General features: G+C 41.9%; 1 protein-coding gene across 1 annotated transcript in view; it reads right to left on the reverse strand.

Annotated features, from left to right (window-relative positions):
- Window positions 1-3018: 3018 nt before the first annotated feature.
- Window positions 3019-12818, reverse strand: part of LOC307233528 (lysophosphatidylcholine acyltransferase 1) — a gene marked incomplete at both ends in the record, with an annotated part of 75563 nt that continues 65763 nt past the window's right edge. Inside the window, 5 exons of the mRNA XM_080004866.1 lie at window positions 3019-3218; window positions 5134-5275; window positions 5634-5729; window positions 7330-7483; window positions 12679-12804. Of these exons, the coding sequence (XP_079860992.1) occupies window positions 3019-3218; window positions 5134-5275; window positions 5634-5729; window positions 7330-7483; window positions 12679-12804 (718 nt within the window). The remainder of the gene's footprint in view (window positions 3219-5133; window positions 5276-5633; window positions 5730-7329; window positions 7484-12678; window positions 12805-12818) is intronic.

Raw genomic sequence — 12818 nt, forward strand, 5'->3', positions numbered from 1 at the left:
GGGATCGTATAATCGGCAAAAACGAGAGAAAGATCACAGATCTTTTGTCATGGCAGTAAACAAAAATCAAACAACCAAAAAAAAAAATAATAATAATCATTCATGTACAGTGTACGTATATCAAAAATTCACAAAATGCCCCGCTTTTGGAATATTCAAAATACACATCGGAACACCTTGATTAAAAGGACACATCTTGAAGGAAAATGCTGAAGAGATGTTAAATATTTCTTCACTCAAGCAGTGTGGTGCAGGGGCTGATGGGAGATTTTTAGATATACCCCCCGACCCCCCAAAAACATTTCCCAAGTTCAGCCGTCACAGTCATAGTCAACGAGTCGAGTGAATCAAACCATGAATGCATAGATCTCAACAGAGCAGAAATTGGAAAAAAAAAAAAAAAGAATCCTTTAAATCAAAATTAAAATAAAAAAAAAAACTGTTTCCTTTCATACACAACGGAATGACATCAATTTCCCTTCAATTTTTTCTTTAGCATCGATTAACATTAAAAACATGTTTTTTTTTGTCGTCTATGCCCAGAAAAATGGCGCAGAAAAGTTCATTTGTCATCGTCGAATGATTGTGATGAGCGTCGTTTAAGGGCTTTAAAGGCGCAGCGTGTAGAACTCAGTGGCATCTTGTGAGGAGGTTGCCGATCGCAACCAGCTGAACACCCCTCCCATGGCGGTGCAACATGGCGGCCTCCATGAAGCGTCCCCGCTCACTATGTAGATATGATGGGCTCATCTAAGCTAACGCCAACAAAAGGATTCTTATTTTCATGGGATCATACACGAATTAAAAATAATCATGAATATTATATTCCATTTCCGCCAAGTTTGTTCCAGAAATTCTACAAACTGCTCCTTTGAACACCGCTTAAAAGTTAGACATCAGCGACAAAAGCATCTTAAGTTGCTGGCGAAGCGAACGACGCAAGAATTCATATTTTTCCGAGTTACAGGAAAGCTCATTCTCAACGGTTTAGTTTAGTGTTTAAAATCGCGAAAGGAATTCAACATTTTCCCGGAAATCCCGGCGAACAGAAGATTGGTAAAATTGCCATCACACCCAGAATGGGATTTGGAAAGAGAAAAACGACAAAGGTAAAAAAGTGCTAATTTTGGGAGATTGTGGACAAACGGGAAAGTTGAGCACGGGAGGGGGGTGATCGTTTTGTTTTGTGCATCTTTCAAGGCAAAGCTCGAAACACCGCTCGTATCAAAAAGTTGGGAAGCAAGGAAAGACCCGCTCGGGACCTCCACCTGCTTCAAAAGGGGGTAAAGGGCAGTAGCAACGTAGCCAGGCGCTATCGCATCATCACTTTTTGGTCCTTTTGTCTAAGTAGACATAAAAAAAAAAAAGGGCATTTCCTCGATTAAAAGATGAACCTTGTGATTGTTTGGCGTAGGCGAGGAGAGAATAGGCAGGTGTAAAATGAGGGGAACTGACCTGACGTGGACCCAAAAAACTGAAAATAAAATACAAATGGATCGTTCATGAAATCACCATGAAATATGTCCCAAATAAATTGATGCACATATTCATAATTCATTTAAATATTAAAGTACGCCACGCCTGCTATGTGGCCCACTTAGTTGTTTTTAACTATGATATTATTTCAGTGTTTTTTTTCTATGCTTTTCTTATCAAAAAACGTCATTAACGCACCACGTCCACAAAATTAAAGACCCCCAAAAATGTTCCACCTGGACATTGCCTCTCTACTCTTTCTACTCTCGATGTTTAAGTTGAATTCAATTAATATTTATTGCAAAAATATGAGATACTTCATCTTCATCTACATAACCCTAACAATGTGTTACGGTGGTGAATGTTTAATAGGATGTTAAAATGTTCATTTTTACATTCTCTGTGAATATGTCCATCATTTCAAACATGTTTTATGGCGGTTTCATGACAACGACCCAAACATGTGAATGTCAAAAACTATAACATCATTACAAGCAGATTTTTTTGTCGTTTTCATGACTGAACCCTGAGCTAAATGAAATATGGAATATTGTGTATATATATATATACATATATATACACATATATACACACACACACACACACATACATACATACACACACACACACACACACACACACACACACACACACACACCTATATATATATATATATATATATATATATATATATATATATATATATATATATATATATATATATAATATATATATATATAGGCTCTTATTGATTATAACCGTCTTGGTACGTAGACCTTGGAGCACCTCAAGTCTGCCGCGGTGAAGCCGGACGCTCCACCCGCTGCCAGACCGTAGTCACTGGCGCTCGAAAAGGCTGCGTCAGACGCCCCCCCCCCCCCACCCCCCTTCGGTACAGCTCGGAGGGACGTCTGAACCCATGCATTCCACTTTACAAAGAAAATTATAATAATTCAAAGAAATAAGGAGGGAAAAAATACAAATAAAAAGTTAACAAAATGTGGAGAAGAGCGATTTCACTATAAGACAAGTTCACTTTACAAACTAGGGCGTCATTTTATGCGTCTCGTTTGTTTCACTTTTGCTTCCTTCTCCATGAAAAGAAACGAAACAGGGAAACAACTAGACATGCACAGTAGGTACATGTTGGTACAGGTACACGTTGAAAAAGTCGAAGGAATTGGAATAAGTGCTCACTCTTCAAGTATTCACGCATTGTATCTGAAACTGCCACAGTTTGGCCTTTTAACCGTCTTAAGAATAAAAAAAATTAGTGATAATAATAATAATAATAAAAAATAATAATTTTGAATAAGAAACTCTTTCCAGGCTTAAAATAACCGTGTTTTCACAGAAAAAAGAAAGAAAGGGGGGGGGGGGGGGGCAAAACTTTTGTGGTTGCGACTGATCGCTGGAATATAGACTTCCCTCCTGTCACAGGCGCGTCTCCGCCTGTCATCCCCGGAACCGTCCTTCACCCTCTCGCCAGGAGAGGCGCTCTTGGTTCCTCGCCTCCCTCCGTTTTCTCCATGCAGTGTGATCTCAGTCGTGTTTCTTGAGGAGTCCGAGGCGCTCGTTCCCTTCGGGGCTGAAGTCGGGGCAGATGCCGTTGGCGGCTTTGGGGCCGGCGGGGGAGAAGAGGCGGAGCTCGGTGCGGGGGCAGAAGTGCAGGCCCTGGTTGTCTGAGTACAGGTACTCCTCGGCAAAGTCCGGATGCTGCTCGGCGAAGCTGCTGAACATGTCTGCCACCGGGGGCGGGACGGGAGTGAAATGAGAAACAAGAGGAACAAATCCTTCGTTAGGATGAGGTGGTCTGGTTTGTTGAAGCTTAGATAATAATAAAATAATAAAAAAAATTGTTCGTGCAATCTAGCACGGGTTGCAAGTTTTTGTTTTTTATGACCCATTTAGCTGTAGGAAACTGTTTATATATGACGTTTTTTTTAAAACAAGTTTTTTTTTATTATCTTTGTTATAACGTACCTTGTTGTAAGTGAGTACATGTGCAGTCTCAGTGACAGTAGGTGACGCTGTGTGTGTGCGCGCGTCAATAACGACGTATTTACGGCGATTTACGACAGTCGTTGAACTTACGTAATTTTAGCGGTGACTTTTTCCTGAGTTACATTTGAATTACATTTTCGATAAGTTTTGTTTAATTTACATGTTTCATTGCTGTGTCCCAGATACTTGTAGCCCGGTTGGACATATTTTGGCGTTGAATGCATTAGACCCTGTCTGAGATTTTGGTCAGATTTGGTGGGTTTTTCAATAATTTCTGCTCCATATGTGGATCGCTTCTGCCGTTCTTCTGTTTCAAAGTTTTGGATTTCAGGGATGGCCCTCTAAATATAGCTGCAGGCAGCAATTCACTGGGTCCATTATCGACACCAATTATCCACAGGTTCCACTGAAATGGATTAAACCTACAGAGACCTCAGAGACCTATATTCACTTGTTAAAAAAGGAGCATAATAGGTCCCCTTTAACCGCAAATATGTTCACTTCAAACTCCTGCAACCATTTCCCAGCTTCGCCGCTTATGTTTGTTTGAAATGTCCTCCATGCTAATGTGATGACTTTACAGGACTGAATGCAAATATCTAAATATGTATGTAGTACGACTCTTGAATCACATTTTTCCATCAAGGACATTCTCTGATACCGACGCCCCATTTTAGCCTGGTATTGGTCCATTAAATAAAAGGATAATAGTTGATTGCACAGGATAAACTGTCGATACGGGTACTGATAGCGGTATCTTGACTCTGACACCTCTTCTTAAAATACACTTGATCGATAGGCATTATTATTTATTTTTTTTAACATTAAAATGTCATCAAAATCACTCCCTGGCTTAAAAGAAACCAATTGAAATAAAAAAAGTAAATGGGACAACATTTATGGATTGGAAGTGATGAGCGTTTTGCTGTTTGAATTCTGACATGTTTATATCAGATTACTTTTTAACGCAGAGACAAAATAGCTTTCGCAAACAGCTCACTCAGGTTTGGCGATTTTATTGTAAATGAACGGGTTCATTTAACAAATAAACGGGAACATTTTTATTGGTATTCATGTGCCGTTTGTTTTAAGAGACACTTACAATGATGGAGAATAATTACACATTGTGACTCTGTTCCATACATACACATACACATCTCCTTTCGGCACTTTTGGCGATTCAACCACCATGAACAGCAATTCCTCCTCGGCACAAGCTCCCATGACCTGCGTGCAGCCATGTTTGTAAGCTGTATAGAGCTCTTCTTCCTTTACTACTTCCTGCTCCACTCGGTACTTTCTCTCTACTGCCACCCGTGGTTTCTGAGAATACTGCAACGGAGAATGTGCCAGCTATAGACGCCCGAAACATTAACCAGGGCTTTAGTCAGAGACTACATTGAACTGGGATCAAATTTGAAAGGGGATGCTTAAAGCATGACACAAACTGGTATTAGAAAACCAATAACTCTTGTGGTTTATTCTTCTTTCCATCTACTTGCATGTACCCTACAAATTAACCTGACAGCATTTATACCGGCAGGAGTGGGGATCAACCAGATTCCAATGCGGTTCAGAAACAATATATAAATACAAAATAAAACAAGTCTTATTGGGCTGAACTAAGTCAGTCTAAAAACGATGGAGTCTTACCGAACGTCACCTTCCCCGTGTCTTCCATGTCAATAGCGGTGAAGAGGCGCGACACATTAAGCTCGGCCACTCCCAGAGCCGTCTTGAGGATGATGGCCATTTCCGCCTCTGTGATGGCGCTGTCCTCATCAGCCTCAAACATCTAAATATCACATGTTGGGAGCAAAACATTTGTAAATAAGGCACACACACACACACACACACACACACACACACACACACACACACACACACACACACACACACACACACACACACACACACACACACACACACACACACACACACACACCTCTCCCACATTGAGAGCGAATTGATCTACACAAGTGTCGATTTAAATGAAGCACCGAGTGAGATCTGGAGGAGATGATGTCACGTCTGCGCGACATCCTAACTCAGGAAATGCCACCGAGATCCTGCGCAGGGGTCGGGCAGAGAGGAGGGAAAAAAAAAAAAAAATAGTTGCGAAATAATAAAGCCCAAAACGGACCGGAACGTACCTTGAAGGCCAATTTCATCGTTTCTAGAGTGCCAGCTCTGCATACAACTGATAAGGCAATCACATATTCTCGGACGTCAATGGTGTCGTCTGCAGGCTGTGGAAAAAAAAAAAAAAAAAAAAATCAAATCAGAAGAGAAAATGTGTTAGGGAAGTTTTGTGACATCATTTATACTTCAAACCTTAAAATAAAATAAAACTGAAGATTGTGTCCCTGAAGGTTATTGCACAATATAAACACTTAAAAACTTTTTTAAATATACATAGTTTCATTTTTGTTTTTTTGGTGTTTTTAAATCAAGGCGCACATTGCGTGAGCAGATTCAATAGGACTGAAAAAAGGTTGGTATAGACCCACTGAGTACCAGCCTTAGTCCCAAAGTGTCCAGTTAAGAGCTGTATGTCGTCAGAGCTCACTCGGTGTGCCGCGAGAATTTCTCAAAATTCACTTTGATAATATTACTTTTTTATTTTCACTTTACAAATAAATGTATTGAAATTGATTTATGTGTCGCAAGATCAAAATGCCAAGGCTCCACTAATTCCTCAGCTCCAGCCAGAAAAGCTGTTAGTTTCACTCTGAAAGTGACGACTATTCGTGGTGATGAAAGGTTTTACTCTTTTTTTTTTTTTCCAGCTTCGGTCTTGTAGAGTCACTCGGTAAAAAGGCGTTCATTTGTTTCAAATGGTTAAATGCATGGTGAGGGAGGGAGGAGTTCCAGTGAAGGATGAACAAGAGTAAATAATCTTTAGTTGCGAGTTGAAGATTCGCTCTTTTGTCGGCGTGACTCCAGAGTCATTAAAGAGTTGTTGGCGATGAACAAATCTATTAGTGCCGTGTTCGCATGTGTCCAGACGCAGACGATTCAGACATCTCACATAAAATATATGAATGATTCCCCTTATTTATAACTACTCATTTAAATGTTATCCCTGTGCATTTTGTAAGCTTCCTTATGTTTTATCATGTTATTGTAATACACATTGACTGAATAAAAATAAAATAAAAATCAATAAAACACACAAAACGACTGCTACGACTTGAAGAATCTCAGTCGACTGACGAGCTTCCGACTGGCCGACCACCAAGGGGCCGCCCTAAAAGGGTTAGTGGCTGCTGTGGGATGACTTCATTGTAATAAGTGTGACGCTGGTTGGGGAAACACTGCAGTAGAGTACAGTAGAACCTAAATTATCCGTGCCCAGTGAGATGGACGGCCTTTCAGGAGACTGAAGTATTTGGTATGTGGTGAGTATACATGAAAACTCTTTCTAAATCAACCCACGTGGTATATTTAAACTCCTCCAGAAAAAAAAAACAGACTCCCCCATGTTAACTAAAAAATATGATACATAAACTGTATTGATGAACTGTAGTCTGTCCATCCAGTTCTCAATAGACCTTTGACAGTAGAACTTTTGTTTTTGTTGCACTTTCTAGCCGCCATTGATGTAGCCTAAACTCTCCAATATACTTCCCCTTCAAAGGTCAACAGAACCAAAGCTGCTTTGCTATTGGTTGAGGCCAAGGTTGTGTCTACGCAAAACTCTTGGAAGTAAAATGCACTTGTTGCTTAGATTTGGATGAGCGATGTGAAATACCGCCATCACAGTCGCCGCTGAGACTGTGGCTACCACGAACTAAAGTCAGTATCAGTCTCCGAACTGTTGCTCCTCACGGGCGCGCGTCCCCTCACCTCGCTGAACAACGCGAACATCTCTCGCAGCATGCCGGAGACGGCCACGCCCAGGTAGCGCGCAAAGTCGTCCAAACCCAGTGTCTCCCCCTCCAGCGTCCTGGCTCTGTTCCCGTAGTCCTGCAGGACCTTGTGAGTGTTCTGGGGTTTCAGCCTGCCATCAGGGGGAAAACAAAGGATAAAAGGTTTGTCGCAGAGTTGCGGTGGGAATGAAAGAAATTAAACAAACAAGGATTGATGATGAAAGGGGGGGCGGTCAAGTCATATTTCGTCATCATCCTCAGATTATCTGTGATAACTACCTGGGCTAGGCAAAAAAACAAAAAAAACAAAAACAAACAAACTGAATTGATACTCTGAAATAAATTATAGATGGTATACTGGAAAGTTGGTGGCAATTCTCATGATTGATGAAATTTCGATATATACTGTATCAAGAGAGAATCTTATTGTGAGCTCAATTCATCCATATCTGATTGAATTGAATGGTGAGAGACTGCCCAAATAACGACCGTCAAGGTTTTTCATTAGGGGTGTTACGATTCTCCAAATCCACTATTCAAGGACTTGAAATTTTAAGGTCACGATTCGATTTTTAAATATATTTTCTTCAGCACTGACGGCTATGCCATTGTCAGGCTGTCAAGTTTTTTTTTTTATAAGGGAAAAAACACTTACTTACTTATTACACTACTACACTGCCAGAGGGGAACTCGGGTAGTAAAAGGCAAATTACTAACTGCTGCTCCAATCAGAGCGATCTTTTCTCCAAACAAAGCAAATAAAAACTCTCAATGTATTTAATTTACTCCGTTTCCTACTGCTGCTCTGCTGTGGAGCAGATAGCAAATCACTCCTAAAAAAAAAATCCTGCCTGTGTTCTCACGCCCGAGACGGTCTGCGAGCCAGTGGTTGGGAACCTCTACACTAGAGGACATTCAGTCTGTGATGGTCGGGTTTATTTCCCACCTTCAACGCCACATCTTTGGAATTACTGGACATTGTGGTCAAAGGCGCACTCTCCCTTGTACACACAGTGAACGCCGGAGGAGAGGGAGACGCGGCAGTACGCTCATGGGTCTCTGTCGACTTTGCACACGGTTACCGGGAATATTTCTCTCTAATGTTCGTTCACTATGGGACAAACTGGATTTACTTATATTGAACTTAATTGCAATATTGTTTTTGTAATATTCAAATGCTATTTGAATAATACAAAAAAGGTGGGAGGTACAGTATGCATTGAGGGATGCGGCGCAGCGGACCCTCTGGAGCTGACCACAGCTCTCCCAACTCCAAGTCGGTTCGGAGCCGGGAGCTGCAGTAAAGTATGCGGACGGGCCCGCAAAGCCCCAGCGCACAGTGCATTTGTTTACCCAAAGACCGACCCAATATGGCGACCATGTCGGACAATATTACCCATAGAAAAACAGGGAGAACCGGGAACCTGCTTGCGATTTCGTAGTTCGAAATTGAACGCTTATCAATTTAGAAGCGGAATCGTGACACCCCTAGTTTCAAACCATCCCAAATGCAGTTTGTTAATTCAACACTAACAGATAACCTTTATTTGATCGGGGTAATATCATTTGAGAGCAAAACTGTCATACACAATGGTGCCCTGCAAACTCATAATCAAAATAAGTTATACAATGGAATGTAGTATGTATAAAATCAACATTCTTATACAAATATAAATACAACACAAACAAGACAAATGACCTACAAAATACCAAAAGAGACACAAAAGAAAAGACAATAAGTAACTTATAACAAGTCTATCAAATAGAAGACAACACCAATCAGCCACAACATTAAAACCGCAACTAATAACAACTAATATTGTGTAGTTCCCCCTCATGCCACCAAAACAGCTCTGACCCGTGGAGGCATGGACTCCACAAGACCTCTGAAGGTGTCCTGTGGTATCTGGCACCAAGACGTTCGCAGCAGATCCTTTAAGTCCTGGAAGTTGTGAGGTGGGGCCCATGGATCAGTCTTGATCCAGCACATCCCACAGATGCTTGATTTGATCGGACCCTAACCCCGGCCATCCGTATGATGAAGAAAAACGCCATCATCAGGCCAGGCCACCTTCTTCCATTTTGACGCTCATTGTAGGTGCCTTCGGCGGTGGACAGGGGTGATCATGGGCACTCTGACAAGTGCAGCTACGCAGCCCCATATGCAGAAGGCTGCGATGCACTCTTGGTTCTGACACCTTTCTATCATAGCCAACACTCATTTTTTCAGTAATTTGTGCTACAGTAGCTCTTCTGTGGTATCGGACCCAACGGGCCAGCCTTTGCTCCCTACATGGATTAATGAGCCCATGGTCGCCCGTGATCCTGTTGCCGGTTCACTGGTTGTCCTTCGACCACTTTTGGTACTGACCGCTGCATACTAGGAACACCCCACAAGACCTGCCATTTTGGAGATGCTCTGACCCAGTTGTCTAGCCATCACAAATTGGCCCTTGTCAAAGTCGCTCAGATCGTTAAGCTTGACCATTTTTCCTGCTTCCATCACATCAACTTTAAGAACTGACTGTTTACTTTCTGCCTAATATATCCCACCCAGATGGGATGACAGATGCCACTGGAACAAGATGATCAATGTTATTCACTTCACCTGTCAGTGGTAGTAATGTTGTGGCTGATTGGTGAATATTTCACTGTGTCAAATGCTTAAGACAAATCAATGAACAGAGCAATAGAACACTCCTTATCCAGAGAACAGATTATATAATTTAATACCTAACATGCTGCAGTAAAAGTGCTTTGTCAAACCGATGAGGACTTAAAATGCAATGCTCAGATAGTTCACACATTTGAATATTTATGAGCCTTTTTTACAAGATTTAGGCTAAACATGACATTTTAGAGATTGGCGGTAGTTATTTGGATCGCTGGTGTCATCGCCTTTATGCAGAGGCAGTACATGTGCTGCTTCCCACACTTTAGGAATATTTAATTTCAAAGTTAAATTTAAAATGTGTTAAAGGAGAAGCTATAATAGGTACAGCCAAAAGTAACAGTCTTGCATTCAAAAGGGCTGCTCCAATAGCCTTTTCTGGGTCAAATGAGGGTCAAGGGTTCATACCTCCGTAACAGTAGGGCAGGGTATTGTTGATACCAGTACCAATACCAGTACCAGTACCCTTAAAGTGATACAGATAGCAAGAGTATTTCAATCGATACCTTTTTTTCTCATACCCATGTGATAAATTCCCCCACTCCCCCCATCCAAAAGTTTTTTACACAAATACACTTTGAAAGTGTTCAAATTATTGAAATATTAATCAAATATACGCAGCTCCGCTGTTTACTTGTATTTGTTTACAGGCCAGTCTTGTTTGTTCCAATAATAATAATAATAATAATAATAAAATAACCAGAATAATCCTATGTCAATATTAATAATTGAATAATTGACGGAGGATAACTTTGGTTTCAAACCGGACGCAACGGGCAAGCCAAAGGACATATCTGTGTCGTTTTTAATCCTCATTCGGTGATTCGTTTCTCTGTGGCGCTGCACGAATAGAACTACAACTCCCAGTAGCTCTATGGTGACGCACATTATATACGATGGAATCATGACGTAATTTTAATGACCAACACAGCTGAATGGCTGCTTCAATCCGTGACCGTTTGCCCAACTCCAACTGTTTTTATTGGCGCATTGCTCTTTGAATTATTTGCCAAGTTGAATTCTTGAGGAGGCTGACCATTAAATTAGCTGAATAGAACGGCGGGTTCATGGTCCAGTGCAAGCTATGGAATAGAATTTGGATCAGCACGTGGATCTGCAACGTCAGTCTGATATCCGATGAGTGAATGACGTCAGTATCGACACCCGATATCGATATTGGATCAGATCGGTCCTGTCTCTAAATAGCACTTAACCTTGTGATATCACAGAAATAAATCATGAAGTAAAGCCTACTCAGAAAAATGTTTAAAGTCTCTATTTACAATAATATGTGGTGGAATCGTTTTTTGTCCGGAATCTCTATTGCAGAAAACTGGACAATGATCACTCAAGGCTATGGCAAACACACCACTGGCGGAGAATTTATGTGGTTTGTTCGTTAGGATTATATCTATCAAGGTAGACTTTGCTGGATTTCTGGTGTCTGGTTGAGTAGGTAAAGAAATGAGCTGAGTTAAATTTAATTCAATCCAATGATTTTTTTAAACCCTCAGAGGTAGAAGATGACCAGTTAAGGTCACCCATGAACAAAACTTCAGAAGCCTCATACACAGATATAGAATTCACCAATTTAATCAAAGCCACTTTGATTAACTAAGCAGGCAGTGGGGGGAAGGCTCAGATTACGACCACATTATTATAAAAGATTTTGAGAGACATTTAATAATAGCAAGCACTCGGGAAGGCGCTCCATCTCTGCATGACCTAGGTACCAGGTACGACCGAGCCAGCGGGGAAGATGTCAGTAGGGGTGACGTCGGCCAATCGAGATGGGAGACAGCGGAGGATCCCAGGTGCACGGGTGATGGAAGCGACTCCAAAGCTTGGAAGTTATTCTCCAACTGAAGAGAATCGGGCAGAGACATATGAGGGAAACGCTTACCCCGCTGATGTTTGCCCTTGATCAAGGTCCATGGGTCTGGGGTGGAACAAGCTCAGGTTTTAGGTTTGGCTCCAAGTCCGAGAGACAGTTTTTCACACAAAACTGGCAGGGCAACAGGTAGAATCTGCTTGCCTCCCTTGGAAAGGAGGCCGGTCCATGGGAGGGTAGGATCAGAAGCAGACTCTCAGCAATCCTCCCGGATACTTGACGCACCAAAGACCGATATGTGTTTGGCCTGGGTGGTGGCATCAGTTGTAAAACCTAAAACAAGTTTTTTTTTTTCCTGAGTTCCTCCTGTAAGGGGCAGATGTCCTATTTTAGCCGTGACTATGAGAATAAAGCTGTGAGATTGAAAGCTAGCAAGTCCCACACAAAGGCATCTGATTTCCGCCTCTACTCAAAGCGTCGCTGTCTGGCTGCCGGACTCCCCCTGCTCTCTGGTGGCCACTGCTCATTCTTCCCTCGCAGGACAGGTCGGAGCTCGGCGGCCTGCTAGCATGCAGCTAATGCTTATATAACCAAACCCAGCACAGGTTTTTGGCAACAGAAACAGTGCTTTAAAATAATAAACGGGTAACGGCTAATAACACGTGGAACAAAACCCAGGTCCTACTCACTCAACATGAAAACCTGTGAAGATGTTTCTCTTAACGTATCTCTTCACGTATCTACAGAGTAAAACACATGGAATTTTCTTCTTCAGATTTGAGTGGGTGTGTTGCTCAGGGAGTGTGTGTGGCTGGGGGGCTCACCCCAATCTCCTGACCAACTTGGCAAACTCCAGCATACAGGTGTTGACTGGCAGTCTGAGCTGGCCCTCTGCCATGGCCAGCTGGCAGTCTTCAAATGAATAGTCTGTGATGGGCACTCCCAGGGCTCTGGAAAACACACA

Source organism: Zeus faber (assembly GCF_960531495.2).
Source record: "Zeus faber genome assembly, chromosome: 8".
NCBI lineage: Eukaryota > Metazoa > Chordata > Actinopteri > Zeiformes > Zeidae > Zeus > Zeus faber.